This window comes from Mustela erminea, chromosome 18 (genome assembly GCF_009829155.1).
Source record: "Mustela erminea isolate mMusErm1 chromosome 18, mMusErm1.Pri, whole genome shotgun sequence".
Taxonomy (NCBI): Eukaryota; Metazoa; Chordata; class Mammalia; order Carnivora; family Mustelidae; genus Mustela; species Mustela erminea.
Window position 1 is genome coordinate 46,577,321 of NC_045631.1, and position 16,485 is coordinate 46,593,805.

General features: G+C 34.4%; 1 protein-coding gene across 6 annotated transcripts in view; it reads left to right on the top strand.

The window, feature by feature from the left end:
• The window catches only part of TANC2 (tetratricopeptide repeat, ankyrin repeat and coiled-coil containing 2), a 365,737-nt gene that overhangs the window by 49,379 nt on the left and 299,873 nt on the right, over positions 1–16,485 (top strand). For all 6 annotated transcript variants that reach the window (XM_032321490.1, XM_032321491.1, XM_032321492.1 and 3 more), the window contains exon 2: positions 6,415–6,508. In XM_032321490.1, coding sequence (XP_032177381.1) covers positions 6,442–6,508 — 67 coding nt within the window. In that variant the 5' untranslated portion in view covers positions 6,415–6,441. The remainder of the gene's footprint in view (positions 1–6,414; positions 6,509–16,485) is intronic.

A 16,485-nucleotide genomic window follows, 5' to 3' on the forward strand; every position in this document is an offset into this window, starting at 1 on the left:
GTTGAATGATCTAGACTTAGAGTTTCCTTTATGGGAGTGTGTTTTTAACGTACATAAAAACTTTCAAATATATAGAAAATTTAACATGATTTTACAGTTAACACATGTATACCCACTACTTAGAATCTGCTGTTAACATTTTGCTATAATTGCTGTATTACATTATCTGCCTTACCATCGTTCCTCATCCATTCATCATTTCATCTTATTTTTTGATGCATTTCAAAGGAATTGGAGACATACAAGGCTTTCTTCTGAATATTTAAGCATGAATGTAATTAAGTAGAGTTCAATGTTTACTCTTTTCTTTTGAGGTAAATTATATATGCAGTATGATTCATAAGTCTGATGTGAACATTTGCTGAATTTTGACAAATGCCTACATCTGTGTGTTCGAGACTTCTTCAAGATACAGAATTTACCATCATCTTAGAAAGTTTCCTTGAGCCTTTTCTCAGTTAATCCTCAAATTTACCCCCAAGAGGCAACCATTATTCTGATATTTTTTCTACCATTGATTACTGCATACACTTTTATGTCAAGTTCTTTTATTCAGCATATTTTAATTTTGAGATTTATCTATGTTATATATGAATATATGAATAGTTCATAGCTTTTTAATGCTGAGTAGTATCCTACTGTATGAAAATCCCAAAGACCCCCATTTTCCTATTGATGAACACCTGGGCCTCTTTTGGACTATTATGAATAAAGCTGATATGGAAATTGTTATAATAGTCTTTTTATGCACATGTTTTAATTCCTCCTGAGTATATATGTAATGTATGGAGTCGTATGTTAGGAATATGCTTAGTTTTGTAATAAACTGCTAGACTTCTGCCTAAGCAATTGTACTGTTCAACTCCTGAAACAGTATATTAAGAGTTTCAGTTGCTTTTCATCCTTGTCAATATTTGATATTATCAGTCTTTCAAAAGTTTGCTTTTCTGATGGATCATAGTGGTAGCTCATTGTTATTTGTATTTTCCCAGTGACAGATTTTGTTAATCTCTTTCAATATGTGTGTTGGCCACTTATATACTTTTATAAAAAGTGTCTGTTCAAATCTTTAACCCATTAAAAGATGTGATTGTCTCTTTGTTGGGTTGTAGGTGTTCTTTATATATCTTGGATATCAGTTCTGTTAGATACATGTTTTGTGAATAATTTCTCCCAGTTTGTGACTTGCCTATTCATTTTGGTGATGTTATGTTTTTATGAGCAGATTTTTTTTTTAAAGATTTTATTTATTTATTTGACAGACAGAGATCACAAGCAGGCAGAGAGGCAGGCAGAGAGAGGAGGGGGAAGCAGGCTCCCTGCTGAGCAGAAAGCCCAATGTGGGGCTCGATTCCAGGACCCTGAGCAGAAGGCAGAGGCTTTAACACACTGAGCCACCCAGGCACCCCTATGAGCAGATGTTTTTAAAATTTTTAATAAAGGCCAAATACATACTTTTTTTCTTTTATGGTTATTACTTTCTGCATTCTAAGAAACCTTTGCCTATCACTGAATAATAAGGATATTCTTTTGTGTTTTCTTCTAAAAGCTTTATGATTTTAGCATTCATGTGTTTGATGCTTGATTTATTTTGAATTAATTTTCATGTATAGTGTGAAGCATAGATCAAGCATAATTTTTTAAAAAAGTGGATATCTATTTGTTCCACCACCACTTGTTGAAAAGACTTCTTTTTACTCATTAATGACTTCATCCAAAAAAATGGCCATATAAGTGTAGGTCTTTTTCTGGACTGCCTATTCAGTGTTGTTGATCCGCTTGATGATACTTAATGAGAGTACCATACTACCATACTGTCATGATTTCTGGAGCTGTAGAGTTAAGTCTTGAATTCAGGTCATATAAATGCTCCAACTTTGTTGTTAGTTTCCAAGATTGCTTTGGTTGTTCTTGGCTCTTTATATTACCATGGGCATTTAAGAGTGAGCTGCTCAATTTCTTTCTTTCTTTTTTTAAAAGATTTTATTTATTTATTTGACAGACAGAGATCACAAGTAGGCAGAGAGGCAGGCAGGGGGAGGGGGGAGCAGGCTCCCTGCAGAGCAGAGAGCCTGATGTGGGGCTCGATTCCAGGACTCTGGTATCATGACCTGAGCTGAAGCCAGAGTCTTTAAGCTGCTGAGCCACCCAGATGCCCCGAGGTGCTCGATTTCTTTCTTTCTTTCTTTTTTTTTTTTTTTTTTAAGATTTTATTTATTTATTTGACAGCGAGTGCGAGAGAGAGATCACAAGTAGGCAGAGAAGGGGGGAAGCAGGCTCCTTGTTGAGCAGAGAACCCGATGCGGGGCTCCATCCCAGACCCTGAGATCGTGACCTGAGCCGAAGGCAGAGGTTTAACCCACTGAACGACCGAGGTGCCCCAAGGTGCTCAATTTCTTAAAACAAACAAACAAACAACAACAACAACAACAACAACAACAACAAAACCCAAAGCCTGCTGGAATTTGAGGTGTTGTTGTCTCTTTAGGACATTATAGGGAGAATCAACATTTTGGCAATATTGAACTTTCTACTGTATGAACATGGGTCTATATCTCTACTTAAATATTTATTTATTTATTTATTTTAAAAGGTTTTATTTATTTGACAGAGAGAGAGATCACAAGTAGGCAGAAAGGCAGGCAGAGAGAGAGGAGAAGCAGGCCCTGCTGAACAGAGAACCTGACACAGGGCTCAATCCCAGAACCCTGAGATCATGACCTGGGTTGAAGGCAGAGGCCTAACCCACTGAGCCACCCAGGGCCCTCACTTTAGCAATTTTTATTTTATCATGACCTGAGGCTTTAACCCACTGAGCCACCCAGGCACCCCTTTAGTGTCTTTTATTAAGGATTTTTGAATCTATGTTCATGAGGTTTGTGGTCTGTAGTTTTCTTATAATTTCTCTTGGGTTTTGGAATTAAGATCATGCTGCTTTCATAATATATGTTTGGAAGTATTCCTTCTATTTTCTTAAGGAAACTGTATAAAATTGGTATTGTTTGTACCTTAAATGTTTGGTAGACTTCACGAGTGAAATAATCTGGCCCTGTAGTTTTCTTTCTGGGAGGAGTTTTGATAAGTTCAATTTCTTTAATAGAAATAGGGCTATTTCACATTTTCTGCTCAATTTTTGTCAGTTTTGGAAGTTGTATTTTTTAAAGTTTGTTTTATGTAAAACAGTAAATTTTGTGTAAAGTTGTTACAGTATCTTCTTATTTAAAACAGCCTTTAAGGGGCGCTTGGGTGGCTCAGAGGGTTGAGCCGCTGCCTTCGGCTCAGGTCATGATCTCGGGGTCCTGGGATCGGGCCCCGCATCGGGTTCTCTGCTCAGCATGGAACCTGCTTCCTCCTCTCTCTCTGTCTACTTGTGATCTCTGTCAAATAAATAAATAAAATCTTTAAAAAAAAATAAAAAATAAAACAGCCTTTAATATGTGAAATGGTGTCCCCTATTCCTTTCTGATATTGACAATTTCTCTCTGTCTTTTTTTTTTTATTAGCTTTGCTAGGGATTTATTAATTTTACTACTTTTCAGAAATCCAGTGTTGTTTTTTTTAATTGATTTTACTTGTTTGGGATTTGTTTTCTATTTCATTTCTCTTTTCATTTAAATAAGGTTTTTTATATTATTTCAGTATTTCAATAGAATGTTTTCTATTTCATTTCTCTTCTTCTTTCCTTTTGCTTTCTTTGATTTGCTGTTTGTTTTTGAACTATATGAAATAGAAGCTTAGATACTGATTTCATCCTTCTCTTCTGATGCATTCCATCTTCTGTATATTTATTTATAAACATTGTTTTAGTTTCATTCTCTATGTTTCCATCATTTATATTTTCATTATAATTTATTGCAGATATATTAAAATTTCCATTGTGATATGTACTTTTATTTTTTGACTCATAAGTTATTTAGAAGTATGTCACTTAATTTCCAAGTAGTAGGGGAGTTTCTCAATTTTTAAAAATTGTTCATTTAGAGAATATGCTCTCAAAGACTTAAGTCCTTTGAAATTTATTGGAACTTGCTTTATGATGCAGACTGTGGTTCATTTTGGCATGTATTTTGTGTACAGGTTGTATATTCTTTTTATTTGGAAGAATGTTCTATGTATATTAAGTCTAGTTGGTTAATCGGGTAGTTCAAATCTGTATCTTAGTAAAAAATTTTTTTCATCTGTTTGATCTTGTAGCTATTGTCAAGGGTGTGTTTGTCTCCCATGAGATTATGGGTTTTCCATATCCTCTATTAGTTTTGTATATTTTTAAGCTTTGTTATTGGGTGCATTCATACTTAGAAGTATGATATCTTTTTGTTGGTTTGACTTTTTAATTATTAGGAAATGTCTCTCTTTATCTTTAGTAGTGTTTATTGCTTTAAGTTGACTTTGATATTGGCATAGCTCTGACAGCTTCCTTTTAATTGTTTTTTGGATGATATGATTTTTCTCATCATCCTCTATTTAATCTTTCTTTGAATATAAGTAGTCTTATAGTATAGTTAAAATTTAACAGGGTAGCTATAATTTGAGTTTAAAGCTAACATCTTATTATTTGTTTTATTTTATTGATGTGTACTATGCTTTTTTCTCTCCCTTTTTACCTTCTTTGGTCTGATGAAATATTTTATTTTTTTTCTCACTTCAATTAACCTTTAATGGCTATTCTAGAAATTACTACATTAATTTTGAGTCACTGCAGTCTGATGGAGATTATTACTTCTGCCATTTCCTGCATAATATAGGTATCTCATTTTTAACTCCATTTATCCCAGTCCTGGCTTTTTTTGGTTATTGTCACACATTTTATTTTATTTTATTTTTTAAAATATTTATTTATTTGAGAGGCAGAGAGAGGCAATGAAAGAGCTAGAGCATGAGAGAAGAGAAGTCAGTGGGAGAAGCAGACTTCTGCTGAGCAGGAAGCCCGATGTGGGACTCGATCCCGGGACTCCAGGATCATGACCTGAGCCAAAGGCAGTCGCCTAACCAACTGAGCCACCCAGGCGCCCCTGTCACACATTTTAAATCTACATATATTTTAAACTTAACAAGTTAGTAATGTAATTATTTTTATGGTCATTGTTCATGTTTGCAAACATTTACCTTTTTTATGGCTCTTTCTTTTTGCATTTCCATGCCTTTTTTCTAGTTCATTTTCCTTCTATTGGAAGAAATCCGTTTTAGTATTTCTTTTACTGATAAATTCTTGTTATTTTTCTGAAACCACCTTTATTTCATTTTCATTTTCAAACATTTTAAAATTGTGAATAGATTTGATTGGCTTCTTTTTTCTTTCAGAATTTTCAGGAAGTCATTCCATTCTCTTCATCCATTCGTAATTTCTGTTGAAAGTTATTTCTGTCTGTTGATTTTTGCTTATTTAAATTTTTTATTTTTCTCTCTAGCTCTTTAAAGATGTGACTTTATGTTAGGAAATTCTTCTTTGTTATTATTTCAAATATTGGTTCTTTTTTGTTTTCTCTTTCCTTTCTTCTGGGATTTCCACAATGTGTATGGTAGAACCTTTCAGTGGATTCCATATGCCTCTTATTCTCATATGTTTTTTAACCTTTATTTCTCAGTGCTTTGATTTGGATATTTTTTGTTAACTTCCATTTTAATTTATGTTTATTCTGTTCCATCTGCTGGAGGCACCAAGTATTGACAACACTTTTCAGAAATTTTGCTACGGAGAGTAACGATATTGGCAGTAATTGGACCATGTGGGAACAAAGAGAGGGACTTGCTTAATTTGTTTTTTGTTAAGAGATACTAGCATGTTTGTGTTATGATGGAATGATTCAGTAGTGTGAAAAAAATTAAAGCTGTGTGAGAAGGAAAAAGTAGATGGTTTTTGGCTAAAAGTCCTTGAAGAGGTGAGAGAGGACATGATCCAAAGCACAACTGGAAGAATTTTCCTTTGATAGAAGTGAGACATAAAGAGGATAGGCACTCGTTCACATATATCAGTGGTCTTTGAGGTGGAATTCTGGCTCGGTCAATGGAAAATATGCACCTGGTCTAAGTTTCTAGACTCTTATTAAATTTTGGATACGTGTGTGTGTGTGTGTGTGTGTGTTTATGGGAAAATTACCCAAGAGAAGGAGAGTCAAATGAAAGGGTAAGCTATATTTATAACTACCTAATTCTTTATTTTATTTCTTTGTACCCTTCATGATATCTATCTTTATCTCTTAGGGGACTCAAAGTATTATAGTATATTTTTAAAGAAACACTAAAAGCTTTAATTAAGTTAATTTAATTAGATGTTTTTGTCATATTGTTAAAATTTCTGTACTATATATTTAAACATAATTTAATTCCAGATAGTGCATTTAAAATTAATTATTAATAATATTTTGAGTAGAAAATCAAGTTTTCTAATGTATTTTCTCATATTTTCTTTTACAGTCTTGTGAGTACTAGAATAGCACAACCATGTTTCGGAATAGTCTCAAGATGCTTCTTACTGGAGGGAAATCAAGTCGTAAAAACAGATCAAGTGGTAAGTGACTATGTTACACTTATTTTGTATGATATTTTAGAAAGGGAAGTTCTTTTAGGGATCTGAATTGATGCTACAACTTTATATTTATTAAATGGTTTGTTTAATTTAGAAAAAAAGGAAGTTTATATTCCTCTAGGCTGCCATAATCTTAATTAAGAGTTTGGAACACTTGAATACTTACCAGGAGCAGTCAGATAAAAGAAAGCTTGTGGAGGAAACATATTTATTTAAAATATATGACAGAATAATTCTTCTGTGTACTACTTATTAAAAACTTTCTAGACCAAAATTTACTTTATGAATTAACATGTGATATTATTTCAGTCCTAGGCACTCTTTGGGGCAAGAGACTATATAAATAGAAGCTGTCTTCAGAGGGTTGTACAGAAAGTAAAATACAATGCAACTGAAATAGAATTCTGCAGTCATTAAAATAAAGTTTATTAAGGTTGATTTAAGAATAAGGAAGTAATTCTTAGGATTTTAAAGTAAAAACAAACAGAAATTATATATATACTTTTTGGAGAAATTTGATGAGAGATGTACTAAATATTTATTTTTTGCTAATGGGTTATAGATATATATTATATTCTTTTAATCTTTTCAATTTCCCAGTTTTTCTGCATTTTACAAGTTAATTTTCTGTTTTGACAGTTTTTGAGATTTGCCTTATTTGGTGTATGTTTTGGATTTACCTGAAGATAATGTAGATTCTGCAGTTATTGGGCACAGTGTAGTTAATGATGGTATTCATGTATTTTAGGTCTTTATTTATTTTAAAGAAATTATTTACTGAGATATGATTAAATCTTATACTGTGATTATTGAATCGTCTGTTTGTCTTTCTTGTTCCTAATGGTCTTTGCTTTAAATATTTGGAAGCTATTTTATTAGATACATTGTCATTTAGAATTGCTCTGTCTTCCTGGTGAATTTGACTGTTTCACCGTAATGAAATGTCCTCTTTATTTCTAATAATGTCTTTTGTTTGAAAGCTGACTTTGTCTAATATTACTGTAGCTATCCTAACTTTCTCTTGATTAGTGTTTGCATAGTATGATTTGTTTTATTCTTTTACTTTTAGCATTTCTATATGGTTTTAATGTTAATAGGATATAGTTGAACTTTATTCTTTCAGACAAGTTTTTTCTCTTAAGGGAGATGTTGGTTAATCGCATTAATTCAGCCAATGATCTCTTTGGGTTTAAATATTACATATTTCAGTGTACTTTCTACTTGTTCTGACTGATGTTCTTTCTCCTTTCTTGGTTTATTTTATATTGATCAAAAACATTTTTTAATTATTCCATGTCTTCCTTTTGACTTGGAAGTTACATATTCTTGCAATTCTTTGTGTGATTACCTTAAAGATTCAAGTATCCAAGTTTAATGTCAGTTGGTACTTTCACTTTCTTCTTAGACAATACAAGACCATTAGGTTCTTTTTACCTGTGTATGTTTTTTAAACTCCACAAGACATTATATTGTTGTTTTATATAGTCACCATTATTTCGGTTTACCTACATATTTGATCGTTATATTCATTTTCATTCCTTCCTTCATCCCTTACTTTCTTCTAGATGGGATAACCTTTTTATCTGGAGAAGACTTTCTATCATTTCCTTTCTGTGGTAAATTTACTTTTCTTTATGTGAAAACGTCCTTATTTTGTCTTTATTTTTTGTAGGATATTTTTGCTGGGAGTAGAATTCTAGGTTGGCAGTTATCTTCCTTCAGCACTTTCAGGTATAGTTCATTGTCTTCACCACTTGAGTTATTTTTGGTGAGAAGTCAGTTATTAGTCTAATTGCTGCCTCTTTAAAGGTGATCTGTCTTTTTTCTCCCTTTTTTTAGTTTTCTAGATTTACACTGATGTGCCTAGGAGTGGTTTTCTTTTTTCTTTTCTCCTTTTTTTTTTAAACTATTATTAAAGTATGGTTGGCATACAGTGTTATATTAGTTTCAGGTATACAACATACTCAGTGCTTACCATGATAATTATAGTCACCATCTGTTGCCATACAACATTATTACAGTGTTACTGACTATATGCACTATACTGTACTTTCCATCTCTGTGACTTATTTTATAACTGAAAGTATGTACCTCTTGATCTCCATTATCTTTTTTGCCCATCCCCCCCAAACCCCTCTCTTTTGGCATCTACCAGTTGGTTCTCTGTATTTATGAATTTGTTTCTGTTTATTTGGTTGATTTTTTTTTCTTTTAGATTCCACATATCAGTGAAAACAAGTGTTATTTTTCTTTGATTCATTTCACTTATACCCTGTTCTGTCTTTTTTTTTTTTTTTTAAGATTTTTATTTATTTATTTGACACAGAGAGAGAACACACAAGCAGGGGTAGTGGCAGAGGAAGAGGCTCCCCACTGAGCAGGGAGCCTGATGTGAGCTCCATCCCGGGACCCTGGGATCATGACCTGAGCAGAAGGCAGACGCTTAACAACTGCACCACCCAGGCGATCCTTTTAGTGTGTATTTCTTAAGGACAGGGAAATTCTTTTGCATAATCACAGTATAGTTATCAATCTCAAACAGTTTAACATTGATAGAATGCTTTTATCTAATCTACCATTTTCCAAATTTTGCCCGTTTACCCAGTAATTTCCTTTGTAGAATTTTCCCCCTTATTTCCAAGATCTAATCAGGATAAGGCACTGCATGACTTGTTGTGTCTTTTTTTTTTTTTTTTTTTAATATTTTATTTATTTATTTGACAGAGAGAGATCACAAGTAGGCAGAGAGGCAGGCAGAGAGAGAGAGGAGGACACAGGCTCCCTGCTGAGCAGAGAGCCCGATGCGGGACTCAATCCCAGGACCCTGAGATCATGACCTGAGCCGAAGGCAGCGGCTTAACCCACTGAGCCACCCAGGCGCCCTTTATTTTTTTTTTTTTATTTTTTTTTATTTTTTTAAATATTTTATTTATTTATTTGACAGAGAGAGATCACAAGTAGGCAGAGAGGCTGGCAGAGATAGAGAGGAGGACACAGGCTCCCTGCTGAGCAGAGAGCCCGATGTTGTGTCTTTTTTACTCTCATTCAATTTGAAATAGTTTGTCTGCCTTTTTGGACAGTTTTGAAGAATAAAAGCTCTCTGTCTTTTTGAAAATAAGCAGAATGCCCCTAATTTTGTGTTTGTTTGTTTGTTTGTTTCTTTTTTTTTTTTTTTTAATGATTAGATGCAGGGTATGTATCTCTGGTCTGAATGTTACTTAAATGTATTTTTCCCCCCCTTGGAGCATCATAGCCAGAAACATACAATGACTCTGTTTCATTAGTGATTTTGATGACCAAATCAAGGTATTCTCCATGTTTTTCTATTATATAGATACTGATTTTCCCCTTTCAACTGAAAACAATTGACAGATGGACACCATTTTATTTATGGTTTCCTATTTGTCAGTATTCTCAATCTTGTCTCTCGCCAAGCAAGGAGGCTGATGTGGCGCTTGATCCCAGGACTCTAGGATCATGACCTGAGCCAAAGGCAGATGCTTAGCCTACTGAACCACTCAGGTACCTGTGGATTAAATTTAGATTTAAAGAAAAGTTGCAAAGGTAGTACAGACAATTCTCATATACCTCTTATCCACCTTTATCCGTTGTTACATCTTATTTATTATGGTCCATTTGTCTAAACTAAGAAACCAGTGTTGGTACACTACTGTTTACTAAACTCCAGATTTTTATTTGGATTTCATTAGTTTTTCCATTCATGTCCTCATTCTGCTTCAGAATCCAATCCAGAGAACTATATTGCATTTAGTTATTTTGTCTCCCCAGAGAGACTGAGTTTGGCAGAAGACAATAATTGACATCATTCCACTGGTCACTTTTTGATTACATACACACACACTAATATATGTCAGATATCCAAACGGCCTCCACATTTGACATTTAAAGAAATGGTTTGTCCAAAATTTGTTTTGTGGCCTAGAACCATGATTTTCTTAGACACCTTTAGCTGTTCACTTTTGGCAGCAGCACCAGCATTTTCTCTCACTTCACAACTTGATATAATTAATAGAAATCAATTAAGCCATAATAGGGTACAGTTGTGGATAGTCTTTGCCCTGAGTACTGGATAAATAACTTATGCGTACATACTATCCTTATTAAAGGTAGGCATTATATTTTCACTTCAGCAAAATTGCAAATTATTATATGCGAGACTTCTGAGTAGTACTGCTCTAGTAGAGATATTGTTAAATTCATACATGTCAGGGTTCTACTGTATTATTAAAGCTAATTCCTTTGATTTACTAGGTATTTAATTATGTCAATAATGATTTTAGGGGTCTTATTTTAGTATTCTTCTCCATGGTTTTTCATGTAAAATGTTTATAATGTAGAGTAGTTATGTTAGAGTAGTTATAAAAATAGTGCTTTGTATTCTGTATGAAAAGAACTCTATTTGTAGAGAAGCAGTACTTTTCTTCAAATGTACTCCAAGGCAGGAAATTCTAGAGCAAGAATAAATTTTATAATTAAAAAAAAAGTATGCTTATGGAATGACTTCATTAGTGTTTTCATCATTACTTTTTTCTTTAGTTGTTAATGAATAATTGGGTGGACTTTATTCTTTATATTAACTTTTGTTCATAGCTTATATTTAGGATTAATAAGGTGAGATTTCTTATAGGCATAATTATTTGGGTATTAGGAAACCAACTTAGTATTAGTTTAAAAAAATTTGTAATAAAGAGAAGTTGTTATAATTTGTCTTTTATTTTTTTTTAAGATTTTATTTATTTGACAGAAAGAGACCTAGCAAGAGAGGGAACACAACCAGAGGAAGTGGGTGAGGGAGAAGCAGGCTCCTTGCTGAGCAGGGAGTCTGATGCGGGACTTGATCCCAGGACCCTATGATCACGACCAGAGCCAAAGGCAGATGCTTAATGACTGAGCCACCCAGGCACCCCATAACTGTCTTTTAAATAGTTGATTTTGTGTAGGTCACTAGATAAATATTTCACAGAAATAGATTTTATATCATATAATAACATGAATTTTCTCAGGCAGTGTTTTCCCCCTAAGGACATGTGAATATCAGCTTTGAATTTTATAACTTAATTCATATTTTCCATGTAAAATTGTTCTTCATGAATATAGGACTAGGTGCTCCTAAGTTTTTATGAAAAAAAAAATTCAAGTATAAGCAGGAAAAATAACTGCTAATTTCAGATATTCAAGGACTCAGAAAGTATAGTACCCCAAGAATAACAAAGCTATTGGGAGAAAAAAACTTGAGGGTGTCTCCCAGCAAAGTAAAAAAAAAAAAGAGGGCAGGGGTATAGAAAGAAGAGTAAGACAAAGTGAGTAAAGCTTATAGTTAAATACAAATAATCACCAGGAGTGCCTGGGTGGCTCAGTTGGTTAGAGTCTGCCTTTGGCTCAGGTCATGATCTCTGGGTCCTGGGATGGAGTCTCACATTGGGCTCCCTGCTTAGCAGGGAGTCTGCTTTTCCCTCTCTGTCTGCTCCCCAACTTTGGCTCGTGCGTGCTCTCTCTCTCTCTGAAATAAATAAATAAAATATTTAACTATATTAAGTAAACTAATTTTATAACTGCTAATTTTTAAACTACTAATTTCGTAACTCATATATGTTAATTTCTTTTTCTTTTTTCCCTTCCTTCCTTTTTTTTTTTTTGCCTATTCGAGTGTCCAGTACTTTTTTGCCTTAAATCTATCTGGATTTTTGTATTTAAGGTGTATCTCTTGTAAATGTCATGTATTTTTATCTTGTTGTTAAGTCCAATTTGATTTTCTATTTCGAAATGGTATAATTAGTCCATTTACATTGACTGTGTAACTTGATATGATTTGGTTTAAGTCTCTTATCTTTGTTTTACATTCCATATGTTCCTTGTTCTTTTTTTCCCTGCTTCCTGTCTTTTAAAAATTTATCAAAAAATTTTTTATATTCTATCCATTTTCTTAGCCTTTTAGCTATACCTTCTTGGAATTTTGTTAGAGATTACACAGGGATTACAGCCTACATTTTTAACTTTTAATGAATTAACTTGAATTTTTATTTTACTACTTTCTTAGCACTGTAATGACCTTATGATATTTAATTCTACTTAAATCCTACTCTGTTGTCTTATATCTTACTTCTTTTTTTTTTTAATTTTTAAAAGATTTTTATTTATTTGATAGAGACACAGTGAGAGGAAGGAACACAAGCAGGGGGAGTGGGAGACGGAGAAGCAGACTCCTTGCTGAGCAGGGAGCTCGATGCGGGGCTCAATCCCAGGACCCTGAGATCATGACCTGAACTGAAAGCAGACACTTAATGACTGAGTCACCCATGGCATATATTTCATATATTTTATACTACTGTTGCTTTAAGCAGTCAATATCTTCAAGATTTTTTTTAAAAAATGTCTTTTATATTAACCCATATATTTACCTCTTCTAGTATACTTTCTTCCTTCTTATAAAATGACATTTTAGGGGTGCCTGGGTGACTCATTCAGTTAAGTGTCTGCCTTTGGCTCAGGTCATGATCCCAGGGTTCTGGGATCAAGCCCCACATGGGGCTCTCTGCTCCATGGGGAGTCTGCTTCTTCTTCTCCCTCTCTGCCTGCTGTTCCTGCTGCTTGTGCTCGCTCGCTCTCTCTCTTTCTGTCAGATAAATAAATAAAATCTTTTATTTTTTATTTTATTTTATTTTTTTTAAAGATTTTATTTATTTATTTGACAGAGAGAAATCACAAGTAGATGGAGAGGCAGGCAGAGAGAGAGAGAGGGAAGCAGGCTCCCTGCCGAGCAGAGAGCCCGATGCGGGACTCGATCCCAGGACTCCGAGATCATGACCTGAGCCGAAGGCAGCGGCTTAACCCACTGAGCCACCCAGGCGCCCTAAATAAATAAAATCTTAAAGAAAGAAAAATGGTGTTCTATGTGGGATTCTTCTTCACCCTGAAGAATTTCCTTTGCTTTTCTTTAAGTGCAGGTCTGCTAGCAGTGAATTATCTCAGTTCTTGTTTTCCCATGATGTTTTTACTTTACCTTCATTTTTGAAGGATATTTTCCTTAGGTGTGAAATTTTAGATTGGTAATTTTTTTCTTTCAACACTTTAAAGATGTTTTCTATTATCTTTTGACTCTTATTGTTTCTGATGGAAGGTTAGCCATCATTTGTGTTGTTTCTCTACCCCCCCCCCCATTGGCATGTAATGTGACCTAATTTGGTCTGTTTGCTTAAAATTTTTTTTTTCTTCATTTTGGCTTTTATCACTCGGATATGATATTGCCTAGGCATATGACTTTCATTCTGTTACCTTTTTTAGATTTTGGAGAGCCTTAGTTTATGTGTTGATGTCTCATCAGTTGTGGAAAACCTTAGCCATTATTTCTTAAAGTATTTCTTCTATTTTTTTTTCATCTATGTTTTGGAACTTTAGTTTGTATATATTAGGTTCTTTGATATTATGTATATGGATCTGTGTTATTTTTGTTTTTTGTTCTTCTTTTTCTTGTTGTTTGTGTTCGTCTGTCTTCATGTTTATTGATCCTTTCTTCTGCTCTGTCCAGTCAGTCGTTAAGCCCAGTTAGTTAATTCTAACTTAGCATTTTTCAGTTATAGAATGTTCCTATGGTTTATTTTATTTTTTTATTTTTATTTTTAAAAGATTTTATTTATTTTTGTGACAAGGAGAGAGAGAGAGAGCACAAGCAGAGGCAGAGGGAGAAGCAGACTCTGCCGAGCTGGGAGCCTGATGTGGGGCTTGGTCCTGGGACCCTGGGATCATCACCTGAGCTGAAGTCAGATGCCTAACTGACTGAGCCACCCAGGCGCCCCCGTATGTTCTTTTAAAGATAATTACATTTCTCTATTGAAATTTTCAACCCATTTTTTTTTTGTTTTTATTTTTAACATCTTTTTTCTTAGCATACATAAAAGCTAAAAATAATAGCTTAATAGCTGACATCTTTGCTAAGACATGTGGGTCATATATGCATCGGCTTCTATTAATTATTTTGCCAGTTGATTATGGATCATATTTTCCCGCTTCTTCACATATCTCAACATTTTTCTTTTGTTTATCAGACATTGTGTTTACAAGAACTGTAGTGTCTGGAGTAAATAATTTTCTCGAGAGAGGGAAAGCCTTTGCTTATGTAAGGCATCTGTGATGAGAGTCTGACCTTTTGGATTTCATGGACTATTGAAGTGGATAAGGGCTAGGTTAAAATTCAGTTTGTTTCAGTTCACATGTATTCCATATGTCTAGGGTCAGATCTCTTTGTCTATGTCAATACTTACCCTTTAGCAGGACTCTGGCTAATTCCATCTGATCATGAGATTGTCATCAACTTTATTGTCAAGCTTCTAGTTCTCTGTATTGTTGTCATCATGAACTTAGTAGAAATCCTGTGTGGAGAATCAGTGAGCATGGAGACCTAGTTTTGAGTATAGGATCCCTCCATCTTCTATATTAGGAGCTGGTAAACTGTGGCCTACAGGCTAAGTTTGGCCTACCACCTGTTTTTGTAAATAAAATTTTATTGGGACATAGCCATACTCATTTGTTTATGTTTTGTCTATTTCTGCTTTTATGTTATAAGAACAGAATTCTGTAGTTATAACAGTGACTAATAAGTTTAATATTGGGGGGGGTACCTGGGTGGCTCAGTTGTTAAGCTTTGGCCCAGGTCATGATCCCCGGGTCCTGGGATCGAGCCCTGCATCGGGGTTCCTGCTCTGTGGGAAGCCTGCTTCTCCCTCTCCTATTCCCCCTGCTTGTGTTCCCTCCCTCACTCTCTCTCTGTCAAATAAATAAATAAATAAAATCTTTAAAACAAACAAATAAATAAAATGTTTAATATTGGGGTGCCTGTGTGGTTCAGTCAGTTTGGCATCTGACTCTTGATTTTGGCTCAGATCATGAACTCAGGGTTGTGAGATTGAGCCCTGTGCGGGGTTACTTGCTCAGGGCAGCACAGAGTCTGCTTGGGGTTGTCTTTTTCCCTCTCCCTCAGTTCCTCCCCCTGCTTATGCATGTGTGCTCTCTCTCTAAATGAATACGTAAATAAAATATTTTAAAAATGGGCTTCAGGGGTACTTGGGAGATGCATTTGGTTAAGTGTCCAACTCTTAATTTCAGCTCAGGTAGCGATCTCAGTATTATGAGATTGAGCCCTGCATCAGGTGCCATTCTCTGTGCGGTGTCTGCTTGATTTTCTCTTTCCATCTGCCCCTCCTGCTCATGCTCTCTCTCTTTCTCTAAAATAAATAAATAAATATTTAAAAAAATAAAATAGACTTTATTTTTTAGATCACTGTTAGGTTCATGGCAAAATGAGGGGAAAATACAGAGATTTCGCATATACCTCTGCCACCACGTATGCATGTAGTACTCACTTGCCTTTCCTCTCAGTCTCCTCAGTGGTCTTCCTTTTCATCCCCTACCATGTTCATACTCCATCCAATTATCGTTTCTGTCCTGAGAATAGATATCATTTTTTGAGATATTTTACTTTGCTTGGTTTGGGTTGTTGTCAGTCTTTCTTGATAAATATAAGCCCTACAGGTTTACTGACTGATTTTCCAGCATCTAGAATATGCCTAGAAATTAGTAGATCTATAAATATTTGTTGACTGAATGAACAAATATACTGTTTTCTGTGAGTCACCATCATCGGCCCTCACTCTCATCCTACTGCCATGTCAGTTTTCTTAGCTAAAAAATTATTAGCTTGGCAGTACCTGACCTCACCTAACTTCTCAAGCCTTATTCCCTGTAATTCTTATTAAGAAACTTTCTACTTTATCTAAATCATACTTCTTAATCCTTTATATTATTCATTTTTTGCCCCTTTGATCATGACATTCACTCTATCTGGAATAAACTTGCCACCTGCTTTCGAGTTACCTCTTTAATCCTATCTAATCAGTCATTAACGTCCAGCTTTTATCTCATTTTGGTTCGTAATTATCAGCCTT